This window comes from Hemicordylus capensis, chromosome 5 (assembly GCF_027244095.1).
Source record: "Hemicordylus capensis ecotype Gifberg chromosome 5, rHemCap1.1.pri, whole genome shotgun sequence".
NCBI classification, from domain to species: domain Eukaryota; kingdom Metazoa; phylum Chordata; class Lepidosauria; order Squamata; family Cordylidae; genus Hemicordylus; species Hemicordylus capensis.
In genome coordinates, this window is record NC_069661.1 from 234806272 (window position 1) to 234834205 (window position 27934).

The window sequence follows — 27934 nt, forward strand, 5'->3', positions numbered from 1 at the left end:
ATACGGTAGTTCAGATCAGATTAAAGCATGTGTTGGCTTTGCCCTGGTTGCAATGCATGTGTCTGCATACACCCAAACTTTGGCCCAGTTCGTACTTTACCTTCATAGTGTGGTTGCTGAAGGGCCTACATGGTACCAGCGCTCCTCTCATGGGGATTGCCTTGGCAAGGTACCTTGGTGATGTAGTAGCCAAGTGCTGCCACAGAACTACTTTCTATATATCGTTGAGGTAACAGCATGTGAACAGCCTTATTCCTGGGCATCTTAATAATTTTTGCTCCTACTTTTACTCAACCCCCAAAGTTGAAGTGAGGTCATCTCTGATTCCCCTTGGAGAAAACAGCCAAAACTACTGAGAGATTATTGGTATGGACAGCACGGCCTGACTCCATGTGATAAGGAGGAGTGGGCACCATGTTGCATATAGAGAAGCAGTTTGGACAAACCACTCCCAAAGGCACCCCATGCGTCTGGAGGGGATCAGGAGGAGCGTGTTCATTTACCTTGTGAAGTCAGGCCAGCAAAGTAACCCCCCAAACTGGCCCAGAGAGAACATCTCTCATCCATCCATTGCACACTTTCAAGAATCACAAGCTATTGCCTAACTTCCTGTCCACTCTAAGGCTGAAGCTCTTTCAGTTGTTTTAATTTAATTTATTTAATTTATATACCCCCTGACTCCAAAGGCTCTGGTCAGTTTACAAAAATAAACACTCAAATTTAAAACTTTCACGATTACAGCAATTAACAAGTTTAAACAGCAATTAAAACTTTAAAACATTCAAAAAACATTCTCTGTTCTCTCTCTCTCTCTCAACAGATTTTGAGTTATCCTCGTGCTCAGATATGTATCCCCCTCCCCCCCACCCCGCTGTGAGTTACTTGAAGGGCCTTCTGAGTGATGATTTTTTCTTTTAAGATTTGCAGCATCTTTCAATTTTAACCTCGATTGCAACATTAATTTAATGTGTCTTTGAGGCACATCCCTTGAATGCTAATAACCCTTTCCAATAAAGGCAGCCCCTTTAACTTTTCAGTAGCATATTTTCTCTCTTCTCTTCTTCCACACCGCTTCCAAATATTTCACTGTTTATTGGTCCTTTTTGCTGGGGTCCTGCCAATTTTAATTCTGTATGGCAGTGCCCTTCTTCAAGCCAATTCAGATTAGTGTTTCCATCCAATTTATAGTTGGTCCCACGTTGTCATAATTCACCAGAGGACAGGACATCTTCTACCTCATTTGTTAACCGCCTGTGTTTATTTAGCAGCAGACTGCTTGCAAATTGTTATTCTTTGATTAAAAAACAAAACAAAACCCAAACTTGAAAAATAAGTGGCCGTGCAGTCTAACAAGGTTGTAACTCAACATATCTGTGCTCAGGGCTGATGGTAAAATCATTACCACGCCCCTTCCATTTTTGAGCAGAAGCAAAATACCAATTCAAGAGCACTGCATCTTGCCTCTTTCCAATATTTGCACTTTAAGATCACTCAGTTGGAGGATAAAATGGGGTAGGATCCTCATATGCCACTCAGAGCTCCTTGGAAGAAGAGAGGGGATATAAATGAGAGAGCTAAATAAAATAAGATTTTGTTCTTCCAAGCAGAAGCTCAATAGAAAGAAAACAAAAATAATTCTAAGATGACAACCAACATACATAGTGTATTTTTTAAAATATATCAACTACATGTTGATATACTACTGTTGTATCTGATATCTTTTGTTTCACATTATATAATTTTAAATCAGAATCCATATATAAACAACCTTAAAGCAGGAAAAATACGCACACTAAAATCCTAAACAAATGGGGTTAAGAGAAAAGAAGTGAAAGTCTGCTCATTCAAAAGAAAGAGACGCAAAAATCAGGAAGTGGGGATTCTGCCAAACACGTTTCTACCGTAACCAGGTCTTTCTCGGTGGCAAGATGATGATGTTTTCAGTGGCTCCCCAACTCCCTTTAAAAAAAAAGTTATTTATTTAAAGAAATATTTTTTTTAAACTGCCAGCATAGAAAAGAGAAGGGGGTGGGGAAGAAACACATATGACATCTCATAATAATCAAATACATCAACTTGGATTCTAGTTCCCTTTCATATCTAACAATTCATTCTAACCCAATGGTAGCTGAGTAACATATCTATGCATTGATACAACCATCAACAGATATAGAACTTATAGCCTAGTTTAAAAAAAAAAAATCTTGGATGTAGCGTTAAACCATGAACCAAATTATAATACATAAATGGTTCCCACACTGAAACAAATTTATCCTCTCTGATTTGTTCTTCAACTCCAAAACAAATAGGCGTAGAATCCTCCACATCTTGTAATTACACTGTTGAAATCGCCCTTCAAAAGGATTGAAACAAAAGTTAAAATTCCAGTATTGACTTTAATTCCCACTCACCACTTGAGTCTCCTGTAGCTCTTTCTGCCATGGCTCCCACTTACAGTCTTTTGGCTGATATTTGTTTGCAGCCAGGTGGGGTTTTCCCTTCTCTAGCTCCTGACTGATTTTGCTCCAGGACTTTCTGCATTTACATTTTTTATTTATTTCTAAATTTTACTGTCCAAGGCCAAAGCGATCTTAAACAGGGTTTGACAATTCCCAGGCACTAGCTCATCATGACACCTGGGAATTTAAAAATGAATTAATCACCTGAGCCAGGTGATGGACAGATATGTCCAGGAGGAAGAGTGAGCAAGCGAGTTGCGGGGGTAGGTTACTCTCACCTCCTCCTGGTCATGTCAGTCCCATTGCCTACCTGGCCCAGTTGGATGCAACCAGAAAGAGGAGGCAGTCTTCACCCTCACCCCATGGAGAAGACAGCATTGCTGGCAGCAAGTGGTGAGTTTCCCCCACCCACCTAGTTGGGCAGAGGGCAATCTGGCTCCTTCCTTTTGGGTTGGCTCCTAGACCCAAAGAAACTGGTTGAGGTCTGATCTAATATCATCCCATACAAGAAAAAGATAAAACTGAAAAAGACAGCAGGATTTAAAAAGCTTTAGAGAGTGATAGAATAGACAAACTTGTAAAAAAGTTGGCTCTTGTTATTAAGTGTTGGAATAATAAGAAGATCCACCCTTAACGTCCTGTTCCTCATGATTTAAAGTGTGTTGTTGCCTACAACTCCTGCATGTATTGTACACAGTGTATTGCAACTGCAGATGATGGGAATTGTCCAATAACAGCTGGAGAGGCTCAGGCTGACTACCATGCCCTGAAGGGTGGACCATTTCTCACCATCTGTGTATGTGTGTTTAGTTTTCATGACAGGAAGATGTGCATCATAGGGCTGAGCATCCTGATGGGGCTGCCAAACCGACCTCCGGCAGTGGATGCAGTAGGCGCTCAGATTGTTCCATCGGTTCTCCTCCTGTTTCTGGGCCTCAAACAAGTGTGCGCCACACGGCACCATACAGAACATGAAGAGCATGCCAAAACAGAGAAGAACGATGCAGAAGAGAATGGTAAACAAAAAAACCCCTATTATTATCTTCTTTATATATATTCCTCCTAGACGTACCCATCACTAATCCCATGCGTGGCAGCTCTTGCCAGAGTTCGGGATAGCGACAGGACGGCCGGTGGGGGGGGGGAGGAATGGTGGCAGTGGGGAAACAAAACACCGGTGAATGGTGGCGCGGGTGGGCAAAGCAGGGGAGGGACAGTGGCAGAGGCTGGCGGGGAAACAGCATTGGAGGCAGGCGGGGAAGAAGATGGTGACGGCGTTGGCAGCAGCAAACTAGAGGCCAGGCCGGCCGCCGGGCGGGGAGGAGAAGCGGTGGCAAGCAGGGAGGAGAAATCTGGCCACCAAGGGGGAATGAATGGTGGGGGGCGAACTGGGGTGCGGGGGGGGAGAATGAAATGATACTGAAGGGGGGACCAACAGGGAGAACTAGGGGCGCAGATGCTATGCGTCAGGTCAGCTTGTTGTTGTTGCTGCTGCTAGTTGTTGTTGTTGTTGATATATTGATAGAAACCTTCTTAGCCACCTCATAAGAAATTGTGCTCTGAACAATTTTCTCTGAAAATGGTACAATTTCCACTTTTTAATGGAACTAAATTTGAGGTGAGGAAGGGTAGAGTTGCTAATTGCAGCATCAATATTGTATGTTCTCACTATCCTTCATTATTACCAGCAAAATACCTGTATTTCTGAGCCAGTTTGGGAAATAAACCCACCACACAATTACAAGTGAGGGTGCACCTCCCTGCCCCCAGGGTGGTGGTTTGCCCTCAAAGTGTGATGGAATCTTGATAATTGGCTTTTATATGTAAACAATCTCAAAAGGGTTTTCTCTAGCTCATTCCAGAGATTTGGGATTGTTTTTAATGAGGCAGTATATAAATTTAACAATAAACAATAAATAAATTCAGCTCTATCCAACATCTGGAACATGGTGCTTTACTGATCACCCCCAATTCATATTGAGCAGCATCCAGACTAAGTTAGTCTTGTCGAAGTCCCATTGAAATTGAGATTTATGGTAGTCATGGCAAACTTGTCTCATTGTAGTGGAGCTTAGTCAAGAGTAGACTAATTAGTTTGGATGCTACCTTAACTCAAGGGGTACCCACTAACTTCTGTGTTCTCTGGGGATGTCATTAATTTAAGAGCAGAACTCAAGCAGTTGATCAGGAAATCAGAATTTTTGGCCAAGAAGTCTGGATTTGGCATGTATGTTCTGAATATATTGGAGCTTTATAAAGTGGGTTGGTTTAAGAAATAATATTAATATAATAGATTTATTTACAGAAGAGATTCCAAGTGATGAAGAGGAGGCAAATGAAGTAAGCCAGGAGATGCAGGAGAACCATGCCGGTGGCGGCGGTGATGCAGGAGACGAAGACGATGATGATGATGACGACGACTGGGATGATGATGCATTGGAAGAAACTGCTTTGGAAGGCTTCAGCACTCCTATTGACCTGGAAGATGGTGTGGATGAATATCTGTTCTTTACACAAGCACTTCTGGGTATGCACATGTTTGTGATGTATAGCCAAAAACGACTTTAGCTTCTGTATGGAGCTGTCGTGTGAAGCGTGAGACCGTTGGTCCATTTAGCTCAATATTGGCTCCATTTGTCTGGCAGGAGATCTCCATGGTTTCAGAGAGGAGTCTTGCCCAGCCCTACATGGATTGAACCTGGGACCTTTTGCATACACCACACAAAATGAAGCTGTCATATTAAGCCATTGGTCCATCTAGCAGGTGTCCAGGGTTTCAAACAAGGGTTCCAGCCCTACATGGGAGCACCAGGGATTGAGTCTGGGACCTTCAAAATGCAAAGTATGTGCTCTGAGTTTCAGCCCCTTCCCTAAGATGTGAGGGTATCTTTCTGTCTTCTCTAAGACTACAGTCTATGAAAGATTCACTGTTTTCTTATGTAAGTTTTTTCCTAGTGTTTGATAAGCCAAATTGGCCTACAAAACTTTTCTCTCTGTCCTGCAAGGTCTCTGTGAAACCTTGATTGAAATGAAGCCCCCTAAGATACATTTTCTGTACCTAATCTCACATAGTTCTTCTAGCAAGGACAATATGTCTATGATTCCAGTAGCATAGACTATTCTGTCCTTCAGGCTTTTCTGTCCTTCAGAGGCTGTTGTGAAAGGGTCATTGCTGAGTGGTAGAACATACACTTTGCATGCTGAAGTCTCAGATTCAGTCCCAGCCTTTGGTTTCCCAGGATTTGTGATCAGAATTGGGAAAGGCCTCTGTCTGAGACCTTTTGGCAGCAGCTCTCTGAGCAGCCAGCACTGGACGTGGTGGACCAAGAATCTGTGCCAGATGGTAGTGTTGACTTTGGAGCTAGGAATCTGACATTCAAGTTCTGTTTGGCTGTAAACCTTGTTGGATGCCTTTGGGCCAGTCTGTGTATCTCTCAGCCTAACTTATCTGACAAGATTGTTTTGAGGATAAAAGGAAACATTCCCATACCAATGTAGTAGGGAAGCGGGAGGGGGGTCTTTTTAAGGCATGGGGAGGGTGTTCTTACCTCCCCCGCATGCTTCTCCCTCTGGCGCTGCGTTAAAAATCGCTGGTGTGGGGCAGCTGTATTCTCTCTTGCCACCCTAGTCACTGTAATACCAGAAGTGGTATGCACGTCTGTGCCCGTGCATGCACATGTGTGGCATGCACATGCGCCACTTCTGCTATTACGCTGATCAGGGCGGCAAGAGGGAATACAGCCACCCCACACCAGTCATTTTTATTGCAGCGCTGGAGGGGGAAACGCGGCAGGGAAGGTCAGAACACCCTTCCTGTGCCTTAAAGAGACCCCTGCCCCGTGTTTGAACTGGTTTGAACGCAGGGGTTCCGAACATGTTCGGCAGTCTGTGTATAGACCACTGAACAGGCCCGTGCACATCCCTAGTAGGTCAACAAAGAAATTTGTTGGGGTTGGGCTTTACTTCACCTTAGCACACAGACCCAGGGGAATGGGGTTAAAAGAGAGAAGTGTTCTTTGTCGGGAGCCCAAACAATCCAGTGGTGGGGTATCAGCCTATTCTGGACTGGGTTGCACTCCCCTTGAAAAATGTTGGCCATTTCAGGCAGGGTGATGGTGGTGATGTTCCTGGACCCAACTCTGCTCCTAAATGTCCAGGTGGTGGCTGTTGCCAGGAGCATGCTTGCCCAACTTGTGCCAACTCTGCCCATTCCTGGAGAGAGCAGACGGAAATGAATATTTTTTTAAATTATTTATTTATTTTTATTATATATATATATGTATGTATTATTTTATTTTATTTTATTTTAAATTTAATTTAATTTTTAATTTAATTTTATTCTTTATTTTATTTTATTTTATTTTATTTTATTTTATTTATTTAGATTGCATTTCTAGACCGCCCCTTCCAAAGGCTCTGGGCAGTGCACTACAATGTGATGAATCTGATGGATATTAATATACTGCTTTTCAACAAAAGTTCCCGCAGTTCACATAGATATTATTTCTTGTTTACACAGTCAGACAGGTGTTATTGACTGGTTTGTTTTATCCAGACATCGAGTCCTTCCCAAGGACCTGGGATGCCAGAATTTTATTATTATTATTATTTTACACAGTCAGACAGGTGTTATTGACTGGTTTGTTTTATCCAGACATCGGGTCCTTCCCAAGGACCTGGGATGCCAGAATTTTATTGTCAATGTTGTTGCTGTTATAGATATTGTCGCAGAATATAGGCTGTTCCCAGTAAAGCTGCTTTTTGTAATTGGCTGATGGTGATTTCTGTGGCCCCTATGGTGTTGAGGTGCTCTTCAAGGGCTTTTGGAACTGCACCCAGGGCGCCAATTACCACTGGGATGATTTTGGTCTTTTTCTGCCACAGCCTTTCAATTTCAATTTGTAGATCTTTGTATTTTGTGATTTTTTCCATTTCTTTTTCTTCTATTCTGCTATCCCCTGGTATTGCTATGTTGATTATTTTGACTTGTTTTTCTTTCTTCTCAACTACAGTTGTTGTTGTTGTTGTTGTTGTTAAAAAAACTTTTATACCGCCTTTCCAAAAAGGCTCAGGGCGGTTTACATTAAAACACTATTAAAATCAGTTAATAATTAAAACAAAAATTATAAAGCATAAAACAATGATTAACAATTAAAAACTTCACAAAACAACAATTAAATAATCAGAACAATTTAAAAACAAGTTTTAAAAAGCTGAGAAAGCCTGGTTGAAGAGATGTGTTTTCAGGTGTTTTCTGAAAATTGCCAGAGATGGGGAGGATCATATCTTAGCAGGGAGCGCATTCCACAATCTCGGGGCAGCAACCAAGAAGGCCAGTCTCTGTGTAGCCACCAAACGAGTTGGTGGCAACTGGAGACGGACCTCCTCAAGTGACCTCAACGGCCAGTGGGGCTCATAGCGAAGAAGACGCTCTCTTAAATACAGAGGGCCTAAGCCGTTTAGGGCTTTATAAGTTATAACTAGCACTTTGTATTTTGCCCGGAAACCTATTGGCAGCCAGTGTAACTCCATCAACAAAGGAGTAATGTGATCTCTCCGAGATGACCCAGAGACCAACCTGGCTGCCGCATTCTGAACCAACTGAAGTTTCCGGACTACGTACAAAGGCAGCCCCACGTAGAGCGCATTACAAAAGTCCAGTCTGGAGGTTACCAACAAATGTACCACTGTTTTGAGGTCATTGATCTCGAGATATAAATAAACTAAAGATGGCTCCCTGTCCCCAAAGGGCTCACCACCTAAAGAAGAAACGTAAGATAGACACCAGCAACAGCCAGTGGAGGGGTACTTTGCTGGGGATGCATAGGGCCAGTTGCTCTCCCCCTGTTCAGTCAAGAGAATTGCCACTTTAAAAAGGTGCCTCTTTGTTCAGTTAGCAAGGGCTAACTGAGCCCCACTGGCCGTTGAGGTCACTTGAGGAGGTCCGTCTCCAGTTGCCACCAACTCGTTTGGTTCATGCATGCCTTAGTTGCATTTGGACGGGATTACTGTAACATGGTCTGTAAGGGACTGCCCTTGAAGACCATTCAGAAACTTGAGTTGGTGGAGAATGCGGCTGCAAGTGTTCTGGCTGGTACTGGATTTCATGAGCATGTGAAACCCCGCCTCCCCAGTCCGATGTATGAGCAACATTGACTGCCGGTCTGTTCTGGGCAGGAGTCAAAATGCTGGTTATCTGCAGCCTTAAAAGGTTCCCAGCCTCTCCCCTTATGGACCTTTCCATTCCCAAACATTATCCTTCGAGGCCTTTTTTCTGCCTCCCTGTGACTGGAGTTGCAATCAGTGGGGATATCCAAGACAGCCTTTTCTATATAGCAGGGTTTCTTAACCTTGGGCCCCCAGCTGTTGTTGGACCAAATGCCATGTCTGGGGATTCTGGGAGTTGTAGTCCAACAACATCTGGGGGCCCAAGGTTAAGAAACCCTGCTATATAGCATTTAAATTGTGCCACTCACTAACTTGGAAGGTTTGGTCGTCCGCCCCTTTGCCACTGTTCTCTTGCTTTTCCAAGACTGTTTTGGCAAGCTTTTAATTTGTCCACTATGCAGTACTGCAGGATTTGTCTCCTGTGTTGGATTATTTTTTAAGGCCGGTTCACTTATTTGTAATGTTGCTTTCTGTGTGTTTTGAATGTTTCTTATTTGATTTTAGCTCTTACAGGGTTATGGCTTGTGATTTTCTAAGGCACACTGAGCATCTCCAGTTAAGAAGTGAAAAGATGGGAGTACCTGTGACCTTGTAAATCCTTCCAAGAGTCCTGTTTGTTTTCTTTTATGGGGTGGGGGAGGTGACGGCAGGTGATGTATCTGGCTTGTCTTTCTGAAACTCACTTAATGCAAGGAGCATTCCTTCTGTGTTGACAGCGGTGCAAAGCCGAGACGCAGCCTGGTACCACCTGCTGACAGCACCGCTCAGCGACGATCAGAAGACGCAGTTGCAGGAAATCTGTGCATTAGCTGAACACCGAAGGAGTTCTGCAGGTCAGTCAGCTCCCTGGGGAAGCTTTGCCTGTTGCAAGGATGTCTGTAGAAAGTATGCACAAATCCTGTTGTGACTGTGTGTATAGACTAGGGATTCCAGTCCTAGCAACACTCCCAGCAACCATAACTTCACGTTTCAAACAAGGCAAAAACAAAGTCTTAAAAGGCAAAGGTATGTCATAGAAACAACAAAAAAAAAAAGCCAGAAGCTGAGCTGTAGCTGAAGGTTTAAATTTTCTTTGCCTTTTGTCCTCATTGTTCAGGTGCAAGGGAGAAGTCCACATCTCAAGAGAACTTCTGCTGCTTCTTAATTTTGATTTTAATTTAATTAGCAAGCCAGCTTTCAATGGGAGAGAGAGTGAGTGAGAACTCTCCTTTCACTTGTGCATTTCAGAATTCTCTTTTCCCTTTGGAAAAAGTGAGAAGATGGAATTGGGGGTGTGCCAGGAAAGAATTACAGTGTAGGAAACTGAGGGTGATAAGTTTCTAAGATGAGGGAAGACTGCAGAATGTGTGGAATGAAGTAGTATGGCTCACTGGAAACTGGGCAGGCTCCCCTCTTTCTCCTGTAGAGGAGGACAAAGAGACTTGAGTACAAGATGGGGTGAGGGGCTGAGGGTGGCTGCACAAGATTCTTGGTAAGTTTTAAAGCACCACACCCCTCTTCATGAGTATAGCCCAAAAGTCTCCCCGATTTGTGCCTTGGCATGCATATCTTGTCTTATGCCCTTATTGTCTTATAACAATAGTCACTTGATGATATATAGAACTGGTGAATTGGCCAAAAATATAGGTGCTCCTGAGGATTAGTTGCATACCGTTTGAGGCATGGACGGAAGAAGGAAAAAGAGTGGTTGTCTACCCACCCCACCTTCTGCATTGCCTCACCCATATTTATGCCTCATGTCCTAATGAATCATATGAACATAGATACTTTCCATATGTATGATAGATCTAAGTTCTGTCCATTTCCCCATATGAACTAGAAAGACGTACCATTCATTTAGAGGTTGATATAGGGAAATTCTGAAACACTGAAATTTTTAATTCTTATGGGATCAATTGCTCTCCCTCCCCTGTCACCTTCAGTGGGTGAAGGATGTCAATATCTCTGAATACAAATTTGCAGGGTAATTTTGGTTTTTTTCTAAATTTGGGTGCTTCAGAAATTCAGTGATCTGAATCGAGATCCATCAAGATCCATAAGAAATGGGTTCTGCGCCTGCGCAGGGACCATGCGGTAGCTATGCCGAAGCTTGTCAAGGTGTCCTGACCAAGCCCATGCGTGCTATTTAAAGGCAGGCAGGACACGCATTCCTCAGTTCTTCTCCGACCGCCTTCGAGTTTAGACCTTTGGTTTGCCGCTAATCAGGAAGTTCCTCATAGTTTTTTTCGTGCGTTTTTTTTCCTTATTCGTGAGCTTAAACGGTTATCTAACTCGGACTGGCTGACGGACTACGCTCTCCTTTGACCCGGACCGGCTGACGTGTTTTTCTCCTTCGCTTTTGACCTCGGAACAACTGGCGGACTACGCTGGAAATTAACTCGGACTGCCTGACTGACTACCCTCTCGTTTTTCGTGATGGCTGAAGAAAAGAAATCCTTTAAGAGGTGTGAGCACTATAGTGTGAGCACTATAAACTCCCCTCTAAGGATTTGCACGACCTGTGCCTACTCTGCTTGGGCGAACAACATAATGTCGCCACATGTAAGATCTGCTTATCGTTTTCCAAGCAGTCTCAGAAAAACAGGGCGCTCCGCCTTCGCACGGCAATCTATGATACATGCTGAGCCCCTCAACACCAGGCACGCCGGGCCCCTCGGTATTGAGGACGAAGACTCCTCCGAGATCCTCCTCGACCCCGCCTTCAACTTCGACTTCCCTTAAGTCGAAAACACAACCAAGGTTGAGATCCAGCCCAGAGTATTCTTCTAAGGGCGGCTCAAGAAAGTCTGAGAAAAGGGCCTCGGCATCGACCACGGCCTCCTCTTCAACATCGGACAGAAACGGCACCATGAAAATGTCTGAGAAGCAGTCCTCGACGTCAACTATGACCACTTCTTCAACATCGAGCTCGACACCATCGGGGAAAGTCCCCATTGACACCGATGCCTACAACCAAGTTGACCCCAACACATCGGGTGAAGGACCATTTGTCGTCCTCAACATGGAACCAGCTGACTGCCACTGAATCGACATTGACACACAAGGAAAAGGCTCATTCATCGACATAGAAGCCCCTTCTACATCAAGGGACTATGAGCGGTTCTTTGACGTCAATGCCACAGAAGTGCAACAGCTCGGATCGTCCTTCGACGCCGAATGAAAAGCATCCATGGCTCATTGATCTGATGATGGAGTGCTCCCCTTCCCCGTTGAATGTGCAATTAACCTCTCCGGCTACCCTCCCAGCTCCTGCGGGTGCCGGGTTTTCAAAGTCAACCAGGATGCCAACGAACCTGCCTTCGACATCTACCGTCACGGTATCGAGGGCCTGTTCTTTGTCACCGGCCCAAACACCGCTCTCATCTTCCCCGCTTTCTACACCAATGGTAACTGGCCGATCTCTTTCAATGCTACATTCCCTGGTGATCACCATTTCCAGGCAAGCTTCTCCTTGATGTCGACCGCCACCTCCGTCCTTCAACATCGAGGATGCTGACAATGCTGATGCTGCATCAACTCTTGTTCCAGGGGAGACGGACGCACTCCTGAAATTGCTTGGCTCACACTCGAGCACCCCGTCAACATCGACATTTTTGGGATTTCTCCCATCAGAAATATGATGACAGTCAACATCCATCCAGGCATCTCCTGCACTGTCAGCTGCCCACCTGCAGGGCCCTCTTGCGTGGCACACATGTAACTTTGCCCACGTGGTATCAGCATGACTACAGGGCTCTTCTCCACCGTTAACAGCCTTCATTAGTGAATCCAGCAGAACATGGGAGCCGGTGTCCCAGCATACACCTGCACCAGTACTCATTGCACCATGTCCACAGGGTGTCTCTGTGGCTACCCAGACCTTTCCTGTGTCTCTGCAACACCAAGCATCCCAAACTGTGTCTGCTACGACACGTTCGGTGGCCACCCAAACTCAAACTCAAACACCAACCCAAGCACAAGGCACAACAGCGGGGACTCAGACTACAGTTCCTCCTTCACCGTCTGCCTCACGCTCTGACCAGAATGGTTCATCCGACTTTGAATCAGACCAAGAGGAGGAAGAGGAAGTCGTTGTGGAACCACCAACTGATGTTGCCCCTACTACTTACGTATCGCCTAATGAAGAACTCAAGGCATACCATAAACATGTCCAGGCTATGGCTGCAGCACTGGGTTTGGAGCTCCGCTCAGAGTTAGCAACCATAGACGATCTGCTCTATAATTTCATGTTGAAAACCCAAACGACGGCTCCTGTGGCCTTACCATTGTTGCCAGTTATTACACGAGCGGCCAAGTGTGCCTGGCAGGTTCTCCACACTTCCACTCTGACGTCAAAGCGCCTCAAGAGCCTATACCACGTGCAAGATAAGGAGAATGCTTACCTTCTTAAACATCCTGCACCAAACCGTCTGGTGATTGACTGCGCTTCCACATCGAAAGCAGAGAACCGTTACGCAGTACCACCGGACAAAGAGAGTCGTAAACTGGACCTCATAGAGAGGAAAGTATATTCAACCTTGTGCCTCTCAATCAAGGTGGCAAACTATTCTGCCTGTACAGCAAAGTATAGCCATAGCATCTGGGAAGACTTACTGACAGACCTGGACACATTGCACCCAGATGACTTTCAGAAAAGGTTCACCCAGACACTTGAAAGGTCCGGTGACCTGACCAGACAACTACTTAGCATTGCCAAGCATTTGGCTGAGAGTGAATCTCGCGCAATGACAGCGGCGATCACCTTACGTAGACCCGCATGGTTGCGCTCTACTAATCTGCAACCCAACATGCATGATAAGATAGAGGGCCTAGCATTTGATGGTACTGGCCTGTTTAGTGAAGCGACAGACTCAACAATGGAACAATTAAAGAAATCTAAATTTACAGCCAGAACAAATCAACCTTCCACATCATCGTCATACCAGCAAAAGTACCGCTCCACCTTTCAGAGGCAGCGACAACCATTCCGGCATCAAGATTGTTGAGACTACCGAAAACCCTATTCCACTTACCAGAGGAGACCATATCAGGCCAAGTCAAAGTCGGGGCAGTCTCAGAGCACAGACTCTCAGAAATGTCCCTGAGGCATCAGTCCACTCACCGACACCATCTCTCTCCCCATTCCCACCTGCGGGGGTTCTACTACCATCTCCGCCACCTCATGTCATCAGGTTGGCCAGCCATGCCCCCGCATGGCACCATATAACAGCAGACCGTTGGGTACTGAAGATCACATCAGCGGGATACGCCATTGAATTCAGGACAGTACCACGGTTCATGGGAATGAGATTCACTCCTTCAATGGATGCTCTACAACAAGAGGTGAAGGAGCTATTGGAGAAGGGGGCAATAGCCCCGGTGTTGTGGGCGGACTGGTAGAATGGCTTCTACTCCTGCTACTTTCAAATCCCGAAATGGGACGGGACGTTCCGCCCCATCATGGACCTCTGCCATTTGAACATGTTTGTGAACGTCAGAAAGTTTCGAATGATGGTGTTGCAACAAATTCTTCTACTTCTGCAAGGAGAAAAGTGGCTTGTGATGCTGGACTTGAAAGACACCTACTTTCACATCAGCATCAAACCGTAGTACCAGAAATACCTACGGTTTACTGTAGGAAACCAAGTGTTCCAATACAATGTATTTCCCTTCGGGCTATCCACCGCCCCAGGGTCTTTACAAAGTGCATGGCTCCAGTGATCGCCCATCTGAGGACGCTGGGGATTACGGTTTACCCATATTTAGATGATTGGCTCTTGACCTCAAAGAACAAAAAAGAGTTAGTTTTGCACATCCGCTGTGTATTGGACCTTCTGGAAAACTTGGGCATCCAGGTGAATTGGGCAAAATCGCACCTGGATCCGGTTCCAGTGACCACTTACATAGGGGCTGTCTTGGACACGGAGCACCAAAGAGCATACTTACCAGAAGAGCGATTTCTACACATACGAGACCTAGTGAACCTCTGCCAACACTCTCCAGTCCAGACAGCTCATACAATCCAATGTCTTTTTGGCCTCATGGCCTCCTGCAATGCGGTCATCCGCTTTGCGCGATTGAAAATGAGAAAACTGCATCTATGGTTTCTGGCAGTGTTTCACCCAACCAGACACAGCCAAAATAAACTCCTGGAAATCCCTCCAAGAGTCCTGGACTTGCTCTCCTGGTGGAAACAGCGAAACAACCTCCTTGAAGGGGTTCCCTTTCAAATGCAGATCCTGACAGTATGGCTGACAACAGACGCCTCTCTTCAAGGTTGGGGTGCTTATTGCGGCCGGCACCAAACTCAAGGAAGGTGGACTCCACAACAGGCCCAGCTATACATCAATTTCCTAGAATTACTAGCTGTTTTTCTTGCACTTTAAGCTTTTCTGCCACTTCTCCAGGGTTCGTCCATCCAGATACAACTGGACAACATAACTGCCGTGGCTTACATCAACTGCCAGGGCGGGACAGTGTCTCGCAATCTTTGCGCCCTGGCAGTCCAAATATGGAATTGGTGTATTCGGCACCAAGTCTCGCCGATAGCGGTCCACATCCAGGGACTAGACAATGTCCCAGCGGACAACCTCAGCCGAGTTTTCCCCCAAGACAGTCGTGTGGGACCTCAAGCTGGAATATATCACCCCCTTCTTCAGTTGGTGGATTCAACTGACAGTGGACCTATTTGCAACCTCCTTAAACACCAAATGTGCTCGTTTCTGCTCCAGGGCAGGACACGACCCACTATCCCTAAGAGATGCGTTCCAACTAGATTGGACGCAGAAAGTGCCATACATGTTTCTTCCTCAACCAATAATAGCCAGGGTAGTGGCTCGCATACTAACAAATCCAGTGCCATGTCTCCTGGTGACTCCATGGTGGCCAAGGCAACCATGGTTTCCACAAGTATGCAGACTGTCCCAGAACCAGTACCAGCATCTTCCAAGTATGGTAGATCTTCTGTCTCAAGACAACGGTCAAATCCTGCACCCGGATGTTCACACTCTCACACTCTGACCGTATGGAGCATAGGATTCTGAAGGAAGTCCTATTGAATCGTAGGAAGGCATCTACAAGGCGCAGTTACGTGGGAAAGTGGAAGCGCTTCAAGATCTATGCCAAAACTAGAGGTTTCCTGCCCCAGCATGCGTTTATCAGACAGGTTTTACTATACCTCTCCTCCTTAAAGGCACAAGGCCAAGCGAATGTTTCATTGAAGGTCCATCTTGCTGCCCTTTCATCTCACCACCCGGGCTTGGACAGAACGACTCTCTTTTCTCACCCGGAGAGCAAGGCCTTTTTGAAAGGCCTAGCTAACATCTATCCTCCGATAACCTCCAGTAGAACCCTGGAGTCCCTCATTGGTCCTTTCCACACTCACTGAGGCTCCATTCAAACCCATGGCAACGGCATCATTGCAACTAGTTTCCTGGAAGACTGCATTCCTTGTCGCCATCACGACGGCAAGGCGTGTAAGTGAGCTTACGGCACTGAAATACGACTCCCCATATACCGGGTTCTACCAAGGCAAGGTCCTTATGCGTATGGACCCAACCTTTAAACTTCAGATTATGTCCAGTTTTCATCTGAACCAAGACATTGTCCTCCCGTCATTCTTCAAGAACCCATCATGAGCACTGGAAAGATCTTTGCACTCACCACATGTGTGCAGAGCACTCCTTTATTACTTGGCACGGACAAAAGACTTTCACACTACAGTGAGGCTATTTGTGGCCTATGCGGGTTCTTCCAAGGGCTCCTGCATCTCACACCAACGCTTATCCAGGTGGTTAGTGGAGCTCATATGCCTGGCATACAAGCTGCAAAACAAGACTCCACCGGAAGCCATCAAGGCCCATTCCACCAGGGCACACGCTTCCTCCACTGCACACCTATCCTGAGTGACTTTTACGGAAATCTGCAAGGCAGCATCCTGGTCCTCCGAGGCCCCCTTTGTGAAGCATTATGCCACAGACATATGCTCTGCAGCAGAGGCCACCTTTGGGAGGAGTGTATTGAAACGGGTGTTGCCCTAACCACTACGGCACCCTCCACCATTTGGAGCTTGCTAAACACCCATTTCCTATGGATCTCGACAGATCTCGAGCCAGATAAACAGGTTGTTCACCTGTAACTGATTATCTGGTAGAGATCCGTCAGCATCCATAAGACCCCCCTACCTACCCCTCTGCAGTAGTGTGGCTCTATGGCTGTATGCTTAGGTTTGCAGCCCCTCGTCACTGTGGTATCACTCTGCTCACTCGTCGCTGCTTCCAGGAAGAAACTCACGATCTTACCTGGGTGATCATCCTCCTTGGTGGTCGTCGAAGAACTGAGGAATGCGTGTCCTGCCCGCCTTTAAATAGCACGCATGGGGCGTGGGGGCATGGTCAGGACACCTCGACAAGCTTCAGCATAGCTACCGCATGGTCCCTGCGCAGGCGCAGAAACCATTTCTTATGGATATCGATGGATCTCTACCAGATCATCAGTTACAGGTGAGCAACTTGGGTTTTTTTGTATAAAAAGTTGATCTCTCCCCCCCCCGCCCTTTTTTCATTAAGGTCAGAATGGTGTGGTACTATAGATCAGAATGGTGTGGTACTATAGAAAGACATTCTTGCTGGCCTTGTCTTAAGATACTTATTTCTTTCCATTCTAGAATCGAAAAGGATAGAACAGCAAACAAGTTTCACGTTTGATAACAAAGGACTGGTTTCTTCATTTAACTTTGGCAATGCTCCAGGCAGCAACTGAAGGGAGGAGGCAGCGGAAAAGCTTAAAAGACTCTGCAGAATATTTCATTATTGCATTTTATTATAAAGCTTTTGTGACTTGTGAACGGTCATGAGAAGGTAATCGAGTGCTGTGGAAGATTTCCTTTGGGAAAGGCTATAGATGACGCTCTTCCCCCTCATTAGGACACTCTTTCTAACCAGCTACTGTAATGTATAAATTCTTGTGGTATTTTTATAAGTTGTTGGACTGAAAAGAAAGTATCTTCTCCCCACTCCTCTCGCTAAAGAAGCGGAGAAGCAGCCGTGTGAAACTGGATTGAGTTGCACTTCTCAGGTTTTTGCCATGTGAAATTGAAAGGGGTCCTATGGATAACAGTGCCTTCTGTTGTATATGGAGCCTGAACAAAATAATTTTGGAGTGCATAGTACTTTTCTTTTGATCACCCTACCCCCCTTTTTAAGAGAGGACATCTTTGGCACTCTTCAGTTCTTGCTTTTCACATACTTCTGTTATCTTCTAGTGACACTGTGGTTGTATTTTGTCAGTCACTAACATCTCATTGTTGGCTCCACAAACTTCTCGGCTTCCCACCATTTGTGTGCATCAAGGATAACACCTCTGAGAGTAGTCGAAAATATTCATGACTTCACTTCAGAAAGCAGATCTTCCTGTGAATAACAAATCCCCCAATCCCCCTTTTATGTTGGCCAAGGCTTTGAAGTTCATTAGCACAGTCTACCTTGAAGCAATGCTCTCAATGTCATCTTGTCTCCCATGGAACCCACTGCAGAAGATTCTGGGGCATATTCTGAGTTGCACAATCGGACCACTTGGGGCAATGACTGAGCCTGTTGGCCTCCATGTTTCCATATGTGACTGACTGTGTGACCTGGAACAAACTTAATACACCCCTACAGCTGTACTTTGCAAGGGAAGGCTAGTAGCAGTAGGCAGTTTGTCTTGGGAGGGGAGCTTGTCTGCCATTACTGATGTTCTCACTGGGGAGTCCTTGAATAGTGTCTGAGGAACTGGAGGGTTCCACAGAACAGTTTGAAAGTCCCCATTTTAATGGAAATGAGGGCACTGGGCATCTTCAGAAAAACAGTTTGTAGAAATTGCAGTGATGCTCCTGGCCTAGCAGATTCAGATCTAAAGCTTTATCAATGCTGACATGGATTTTTTGATGGGCCAGAAATCGAACTGTGGGGTATATAAGTAGTTATCAACTTCATATTGTCCTTGCCCATCTTTGGAAGAATGGGATTGTACATTAGGATCTTGAGAACTCCTTTCACTTGTGTTGAGGGTCACTATCCTTCCAGCCATGTCAATGATAAGAATCTAGGCTTTAAATCATTGCTTTTATTGGTAATAAATCCAGCTCCTATCACTCACTCACTATCCATGATGAAGTGATCATTTTAATTTGCCCTAAGGCTTCAAGATCAGTCTTCAATAAATTCAAAAATTAAGTTGGGCTCTGTGTGTTGGTGAATATAATGTGAGCAAAATAGACAGAATGGTTGGAGGAGGGAACTATGTTAAAATGGCTTGCTTTGCATAACAGGGGGCAAGGAACCGAGTGATCAGGGTTAGGGTGGGGACTTATTTGAGCCCCAGAGCCACCAGTTGCTTACCTATCAGACTAAAGGGTTTTCTGCTGCTTATCCCTCTCCAGCTTCCCCCAGCCCCTCTACTGTGGTGGCATGTCTTTTGCACACCCTAACGTTCTGTGCTTTCCTAAACAGTCAGTATTAAAGCTGTATGACCTTTTAGCCTCATTGGTTTTCCAGGCACACTTGAGTGCTGTACCTTGTGAGATATTTTGAATTTGTGTAAGGCTGCTCATTGAAAACATGTGCATACTCAGTCGATTACGAAGGGTGTGTGCATATTGACAGGGGTGGCCTCTTCCTCTTAAAATGTGATGTGTTAAGGGGGCAAGGGTCACAACCTCGTATCGGAGTACTTGAAAAGTAAAAACTGTGCTTGAAACATGAAGGCACGAATGCATCCACTCTCTGGACTGTTTTCCCTTAGTTAAACCTGTTTTCCCTTAGTTAAGCACAGGCGTAAGGGCAATCAGAGTTACTGAATCCGAGGTGTTCAGGAAGCAACCCAAAGGCTCTGGTGTGAGATGAGCAGCCTGAAAAAGGTGAAAGGGGTTGCTTATTGGGTGCATGCTGGGCACTGCTGAAAAATATTTCCTGCCTGTTATATCAGTTTTGATCACCTACAGTGAGGGAAATAAGTATTTGATCCCCTGCTGATTTTGTCCGTTTGCCCTCTGACACAGAAATGGCCAGGCTGTAATTGGAATGGTAGGTTTTTTGTAGCTGTGAGAGACAGAATAACAACAAACAAACCCTCAAAAGCCCAGTGCCCAAAAGTCAGCGATGGATTTGCATTGTAGTGAGGGAAATAAGTATTCGATCCCTTCACAAAAGATGTCTTAGTACTTGGTGGCAAAACCCTTGTTGGCAATCACAGAGGTCAGACGTTTCTTGTAGTTGGCCACCAGGTTTGCACACAACCCAGGAGGGATGTTGTCCCACTCCTCTTTGCAGATCCTCTCCAAGTCAGAAAGGTTTCGAGGCTGATGTTTGGCAACCCGAACCTTCAGCTCCCTCCACAGATTTTCTATGGGATTAAGGTCTGGAGGCTGGCTGGGCCACTCCAGGACCTTCATGTGCTTCTTCTTGAGCCACTCCTTTCTTGCCTTGGCTGTGTGTTTTGGGTCATTGTCATGCTGGAATACCCATCCACGACCCATTCTCAATGCCCTGGCTGAGGGAAGGAGGTGCTCACCCAAGATCTGACGGTACATGGTCCCGTCCATCGTCCCTTCGATGCGGTGAAGGTGTCCTGTCCCCTTAGCAGAAAAACACCCCCAAAGCATAATGTGTCCACCTCCATGTTTGACGGTGGGGATGGTGTTCTTGGGCTCATAGGCAGCATTCCTCCTCCTCCACACACGGCGAGTTGAGTTGATGCCAAAGAGCTCGATTTTGGTCTCATCTGACCACAACACTTTCGCCCAGTTCTCCTCTGGATCATTCAGATGTGCATTGGCAAACTGCAGGCGGGCCTGTACATGTGCTGCCTTGAGCAGGGGGACCTTGCGGGCACTGCAAGATTTCAGTCCTTCACGGCGTAGTGTGTTACCAATTGTTTTCTTGGTGACTATGGTTCCAGCTGCCCTGAGATCATTGACAAGTTCCCCCCGTGTAGTTCTGGGCTGCTTTGTCACCGTTCTCATGATCATTGCAACTCCACGAGGTGAGATCTTGCATGGAGCCCCAGACCGAGGGAGATTGACAGTTATTTTGTGTTTCTTCCATTTGCGAGTTATTGTGCCAACTGTAGTCACCTTCTCACCAAGCTGCTTGGCGATAGTCTTGTAGCCCAGTCCAGCCTTGTGCAGGTCTACAACCTTGTCCCTGACATCCTTCGACAGCTCTTTGGTCTTGGGCATGGTGGTGAGTTTGGAAGCTGAGTGATTGCTTGCTTCTATGGACAGGTGTCTTTTATGCAGGTACTGTAACAAGCTGGGATTAGGAGCACTCCCTTACAGAGGGTGTTCCTCAGCTCGTTACCTGCATATAGTGAAAAGACATCTGGGAGCCTGAAATCTTGCTGGTTGATAGGGGATCGAATACTTATTTCCCTCACTACAATGCAAATCCATCACTGACTTTTGGGCACTGGGCTTTTGAGGGTTTGTTTGTTGTTATTCTGTCTCTCACAGCTACAATAAACCTACCATTCCAATTATAGCCTGGCCATTTCTGTGTCAGAGGGCAAACGGACAAAATCAGCAGGGGATCAAATACTTATTTCCATCACTGTACAACTGCTTGTAGGTGACAACACAGGTAAAGGTGGTTTCCATTAAGGGCTTGGGTGAAGGCAACCTTTTCTTGCTTACAGTTCAGTTCACAGTTGAGTTTCTCTGACTGAAAGACTAGCTTGTCTCCCCAAACCATCAAATATTTATGCTCCTAATGCTGGATGTTTTACAGACTGAAAGAATCCTTATTGCTGTGCAATTGGCTTCCTTTACAAGCCCTACATTCAAGAGATAGATAGATGAAAACCTTTGGATCGATAGTCTCTGGATGTTGTTGGACTGCAGCTCCCATCGTCTCCATCACAGTGACCTTCAAACATTGTGATGGGGATGATGGAAGCTCTAGTCTAACCACATCTGGGGACCCAAGTTTGAGAACCCCTGGATGACTTGTATAAATGAATGGACCATCACAGATATAACACAGAAGAGGTAGAATGTTCATGTTGGGCTGGTTCAGAGAACCCATGGCTTCAGGTTCCATTTATGACCCAGTGATCCATGGCTTATTGGATCACAAACACAGCCCAGAGCTGGCTGAGCCCATGTGCTTCCTCCTCAGGAGTTTGTGGCTTAGCTGTGGTTTAGAAATCAAGGTTATGAAACGGGTTTGTAGACAAACAAATTAAAAATTGAACAAACTGAACAGTGGGACCTAAAGGCTATGAAATACAGAGTAGTGTTTGATCAATCTTATGTAAAGCTTAGTATGATATAAGTGCCATGAGGATTCATAACAGCAGATGTGGGAAAAGTGGATAGAGAAGATTTTCTTCCTCTCCCATAACCCTGGAATCCTGAGTAATCTAATGAAACTGATTGGCCAAAGATCAAGGACAAACGAAAGGAAGTGTGTCTTTCACAAAAGCGTTTGTTGTAATGTTAACCTTCTAGATGCTGTAGGAATTTTCTTTTTTTCTTTTAATGCTGCAATGGACTTACGTGGCCATCCCACTGCAAATTGTTAGCCTGAGGTAAATATTTATTCAAGACTTCTCATGGAATGTTTGAGACAATACAGAAAGGAGAGCTGGTCTTGTGGTAGCAAGCATAACTTGTCCCCTTTGCTAAGCAGGGTATGCCATGTGTGGGTATTGTAAGATATTCCCCTTAGGGGATGGAGCTGCTCTGGGAAGAGCACCTGCATGCTTGCATGCAGAAAGTTCCATGTTTCCTCCCTGGCATCTCCAAGATAGGGCTGAGAGAGATTCCTGTCTGCAACCTTGGCGAAACTGCTGCCAGTCTGGGTAGACAATATTGAGCTAGATGGACCAATGGTTTGACAGTATATGATAGCTTCCTATGTAATGTTGGGCCCAAGTTTCCCATGTCCAAACCCAATAGTTTGGCCACTCTAAGGCCTATTAGGTCCTTAGCAATGGACTATAGAATTCAAATGCAAGCTTAATCACCCTCATGACAACCTGGGCAAATTCAAACATTAGATTCTGCAGCCACAGAATGATGCCTCTGAGTGTTTACTATAACTGCATACAAGCAAAAGCTGTCTGAATGGGTCATCCACATCTTCAGCTCTAAGACTGCCTTGTGACCTGCCATGGTCCAGGATCCATCTGCAGTTCATTATGTTATCTAGATATGGTGGGCAGTCAGTCTGGTAGGCAATCTAAAGCTTTCCAGCTGTTGTTGGATGACAACTCCCATCATTCTCAGCCACAATTTCTCCACCCCGTATCTACTCCATCAGCAAGTTATGTACACGGGCCCCTTTCATTGCACATTCTCAAATATATATTAGCTACAGGAGTTGTCCTAGGAGCCACTCTATAGAAGCAGCATTCTTGTGGTAGAAATTCTACTTGGATATGAACCTGAGACCCACATTTTCTGTTTTCATTTGCTTACAGTGTCTTCTAAAGTTTGCCTTGGGTCTATACTTCACTGTTTGAGTTGGATTACCTGTGTTTGTTCCCCTTTACCTCTGGATGCTGTTCTTTAAGCTCCAACGTGTCAAGCTCAACTTCTGTTCACTGCATCTGGAGCAATAAATATAATTCTGGAATTCTTCATAACAAATAAGGATGCCTGCACTGAGGCACCTTTAAACAGTATAGTTGGTTTTCTTTTCTATTTGCAACTTTTCATTGCCTTGACAGAAATAATTTCCCAAGAAGTAAGTAGGCCATAACAATGTGCAGAATTACAAATATCATGTGGCCAATCTTCTACTGTTTACCAGCCAGCTCTCAGTGCCTAAATCTTAAAATAATCTCTGTGCTGTGAATGGTGGATGACTACATGTGAGCACTGTCTGCTGCAAGATATACAGGATGGGTAAGACATCTGTTTGCATGCCCGGTTCAACCCCCGGTTCAATCCCCACCATCTCCAATTAGGACTGGAAAAGACTCCTACTTTAAATCTTGGAGAGTTGCTACCAGTCAGTGTAGACAATACTGACTCAGTATAAGGCAGCTTCTTATGTTCTTAGTAGTCCTCTAGGCTAGATCGTGGGACAATAAGCCTCCTGCTTCACACACTGAAGCCCCTGAGATAATCATAACCTAGTTCAAGTCCATGCTTTCACACACTCATTTACAGCCAGCCCATAATAATTTGCTGCCTGAAGTGAAACACCAGAAGGTCCTAAAGGAGAACGTTAAAACTCTTTTTCTATTAAAACCACACGCCCAATTCCTTCCTTCCTTTTCAAGTCTCCCATTCTTTTTTTTAATCTGGGGCCTGTTCACAAGATTAGAAAGAGGACCCACCATGAACATGTCTATTCTTCACCCCACTGGCACATCCTTTTATCACGTGGGAATGGGCTGTTAACAAAATTTAAAATCTGATGCCCCAAGAATCCAAATTCTGTTAAGAAAGGCTACATTTTGCACTTCTATGCGGGCAAGCCACACATTTACCTATGGTACATGTGTTTGTAAGATGCATCCTTCAACCCAGAAGCACATCTTTCTTAATGAAAAACTTCCATGGGGATCTAATCCTGATTAGGACTACGAGGAAGGGCTAACTTTCCTCCATGCCATATTCCCACTAAAAATTTCCCATTCAAAGTTCCTATTTGCCCCACAATTAGTATTGTGGGGCAAATAACTACTAGTAGAGATATATTTTTAGTGTGTTTCCTGATTAATCTGAGGTGCCTTTTTCGTGTATTGATTGATGAAAAAGTAATTAGATTCAGTTATTAAAGGTTGCTGTCTTTATATGGTACAAGGTGGTTGATATGTGTACAGTGTGGCTATGATGTCTGTCCACCAAAGAGCTGGCCCGCACACGGCAACAGAGGTGTCCAAAAGGAACTGCTTATGAGGAGGAAACAGCATCCTCTGCCATTACAAATGCACTTTTTTCATAATCTCTCATCCTAGAATCAATATAATGCTGTTCAACTCTACTCATGCTTCAGCTCCCTAAAATGCTCTATGGCAAAATGCTTGCAGCTCCTTGGATCAAGTGACAGACAGGTCAGCCAAAGATAACTTCTGGGGATAGAGCGTTCCAACCATTACATTATTGTGGAAGAGACTCCCACATTTTATGGCTTGTCATTCTTTGATGCAATTCTTGTTTCCTGTTAAGAAGCAGCCCAAATATTTCCCCTGCCACTGTAGAACCTGACCAGTTTCATCATCATTACTGTTATTAAATGCTTAAAAGTATCCTGATGCTGGTCAGGATCTTCTGCTGTGGTTACTGTGCAAACATTAAAGTATTAACTCATGCTAAATACAAGAGTTTTGCCACCATACATTAACAGGTTTTGGTTTTCTGGTTGAAAAAAGTGATTAAGTAGAATATACATATTGCCTGAAATTGATGTAAATTTTTGCCTTTAAAAAAAATATTGTTTCAGTTTTATTCATTATTATTAATCCTGTGCAGTGCCATTGTTTTCCTGGCCTGCTCCTTCCTGGTTTAATCACATAAGTCCAGTGAATGGGATGATGTCAGCAAGCTACCCAGGCCGTCAGATCGGATTGAGTGATGACATCCCTGAAAGCCAAGCCAATCAGCACAATCTAAATGAGTAGAGGACCTTTCCCACCAAAAGAATGCCTAAAACAATATAAAAGGGAACATGCTTTTCCACACTGCTGAAACAGTCTGTGAAAAACTGTCATTGTTTAACACATTCAAGTTGGGGGCTTTGAACCTTGCTAGAGACACCCCCGCTTCCCAAATGTGATCTCTTTGCTGCCCCTGCACAAATTTCCTTCCTGCTATAGCCTTCATTCCAAAATACATTGCTATGGGGGTTCCCTTGTGTGGTTTCAAGGCCATCTCAGTTTTACATTTGCAAAATGTCTCTGGACTTTCTGGAGTTCCTTAATCCATAAAGGCATTACAAAAGAGGGTGTACTAGGCACACACAACCCACAGGTAATTGACAATCTCTTCAGAGGGTTGACAACCCATAAAACTGTTTTCTTAACTAATGAGTACCAGAGTCTGAGAAGCCAGGAAACTGCAGATTCTGCCTGGCTCTGCTTATGATGCCTCCGATTCTTGTAAGCGTCACCATCATCTTCCAGGTTTTGACTTGACTCTGTAATCTGCCAGATTTGGCCATGGTCCTATCTGCCCTAGTCTTGATCCCAACCCAAGGATCAAGTATTTAAAAAACAAACAAAGGTTTAGCTGCCAATTCTCAACTGTACAGAGCAATTTTGTGGTGTAGAGATACTGAATTCAAATGTGATATGGAGATCTATTGGACGGTGGTGGGCACACTGCATAGGTGTATCCATGTTCTCAAACTATGTTCTGCAGTTACGCAACAGGAATAAGCCAGCGTGGTGTAGTGGTTAGAGTGCTGGACTAGGACCAAGAAGACCCGAGTTCAAATCCCTATTCAGCAATGATACTTGCTGGGTGACTCTAGGCCAGTCACTTCTCTTTCAGCCTAACCTACTTCACAGGGTTGTTGTGAGGAGAAACCTAAGTATGTAGTATACCTCTCTGGGCTCCTTGGAGGAAGAATGGGATATAAAATGTTAAACCAAAAACACACAAGAAGACCAGAAACAAGTGGACATACTTCTGTTAGAGATAGTTTGCTAATACTGCTGATGTTCCTTGTGACCAGGCCTGGCTCCACATTTCTGAGGGCCCTTGGCAAAGTGTCCTCTAGGGTTCCCTCCTATATGTGATTCTCACTCCCTGAGGTTTGGAGTGGGTTTTACCTTGGCAGATGGGATGGGAAAGAGGAGGTGACAATGAGGGGACTCTACTGTCCAAGAGAGTCACTCCACCATCACTGCACAAAGGTGGCCTTTCCAATTGGCAGTGGGCCCTTCTGAAGGTGGCAGGCCCCTGGCAGTTGCCCAAAGGTTATGACCCTGACACTGGCCCTGCTTGCAATGCATCGCTGCATGGGAGTGTCAGATGTTCCAGCAGACGTACTTCGTATACCCAGAGCCTTGGTAAGATTCTACAGGCCTATTCAGTGTCGTGCTTGAACTCTGGAAAACTCCCCAGAATCCTCTGCAATGCACAAGGATTCCACAACAGATGTGTGGTCATTCCACAGCAGATACATCTTTGCAGGAATGGTGCCTTGGAGGCCAGTGTTTGAATATTGTGTGCTAAGACTGCAAATACTATCTATTATTCACTACAGTTGGTTTTTATTCTGGTTACTTATTTGAAGCAGAAAGCATTGACCACAATATTAGAACATCCCACAAAACTATGATAAATATTAAATTTGAAACAGTGGGAAATAAACATCCATATGAATGTAAGCTATGTTGCACAATTCCCTTTCTGGCTCAAGACCAGTTCTGCTGGCTTAAGGATATTTCTTTGTTTCATAGCATTTTTAAAAACCTGGTTTTGGCATGACATATGCTGAAATACAAAATAATGTTAGTGGTGGTTGTTTTTAAAGTCCCCAAACAAAAATCAACAGCTACTAGACAAAGTGCATGATGAAATCTGGGGGATTTATTTTGCAAATTTTCAATGTTGGAAATAACTTAAAATAGACAGTGTTATAACCATATATACCAATATATCTCCATTAAAGGAGATTATTTATAACTGAAAACTGAAAGAAAGAAAAAAAGAAGCTCAACTAGGTGCAGAAAGCAGTTTGATTGAGGGGGGGGGGAACGCAAAACAGAAACCAATCAAGTTTGCCTTATCCCATTTGAACAGTACTTGTATGCTCACATCAACATCTAAAGCCCTAATTCTCCGTATACACACAGAGGTGGGGCGGGTATTGGGTGGGCATGCAAGACAGCGCTTTTGGGGGGTTGTGGTACAGAGCCACCTAATGGTGCAGCAGGGAAATGTCTTGACTAGCAAGCCAGAGGTTGCCTATTTGAATTGCCTTATGGGAAACACCTATATTGGGCAGCAGCGATATAGGAAGATGCTGAAAGGCATCATCTCATACTGCGCAGGAGATGGCAATGGTAAACCCCTCCTGTATTCTACCTAGGACAACCACAGGGCTCTGTGAGCACCAGGAGTTGACACCGACTCGACAGCACACTTTACCTTTACCATGACTCCATGATGCCCTCCTGAAGGATCAAGGTTTGAAGGGGCCCATGTTCCATAATGTAGCTTCCCTTCCCGTTCTTGCAGTGCCATAGGTGCTGCTGAATTTTTTTAAGGGCACTCGGGGATTGCCTTACATTTTTGGCTGATCCTCCCACAACTAGCCAGCCCCATCCCTGTGCTGGTAAAGGGCCAGTGTGCATGTGGCAAAAGCCAGGGGAGTTGCCCACCCACCCTC

The 27934-nt window shown here is 45.0% G+C and overlaps 1 protein-coding gene and 2 long non-coding RNA genes across 3 annotated transcripts in view; 2 read left to right on the forward strand and 1 right to left on the reverse strand.

The window, feature by feature from the left end:
* Positions 1 to 19349, forward strand: part of IPO8 (importin 8) — a 66434-nt gene extending 47085 nt beyond the window's left edge. The window contains exons 22-25 of the mRNA XM_053258549.1: positions 3270 to 3475; positions 4765 to 4986; positions 9344 to 9460; positions 17272 to 19349. Of these exons, the coding sequence (XP_053114524.1) occupies positions 3270 to 3475; positions 4765 to 4986; positions 9344 to 9460; positions 17272 to 17366 (640 nt within the window). The 3' untranslated portion in view covers positions 17367 to 19349. The remainder of the gene's footprint in view (positions 1 to 3269; positions 3476 to 4764; positions 4987 to 9343; positions 9461 to 17271) is intronic.
* On the reverse strand, positions 1967 to 26317 carry LOC128328496 (uncharacterized). The gene is made up of 4 exons (XR_008309251.1): positions 25630 to 26317; positions 23119 to 23195; positions 4763 to 4937; positions 1967 to 2353 (listed from the first exon to the last, which is right to left on the reverse strand). It is a non-coding gene; the product is annotated as an uncharacterized LOC128328496 (long non-coding RNA).
* On the forward strand, positions 21160 to 24399 carry LOC128328498 (uncharacterized). Its single transcript, XR_008309255.1, has 2 exons — positions 21160 to 22172; positions 23067 to 24399. It is a non-coding gene; the product is annotated as an uncharacterized LOC128328498 (long non-coding RNA).
* Positions 26318 to 27934: the final 1617 nt, after the last annotated feature.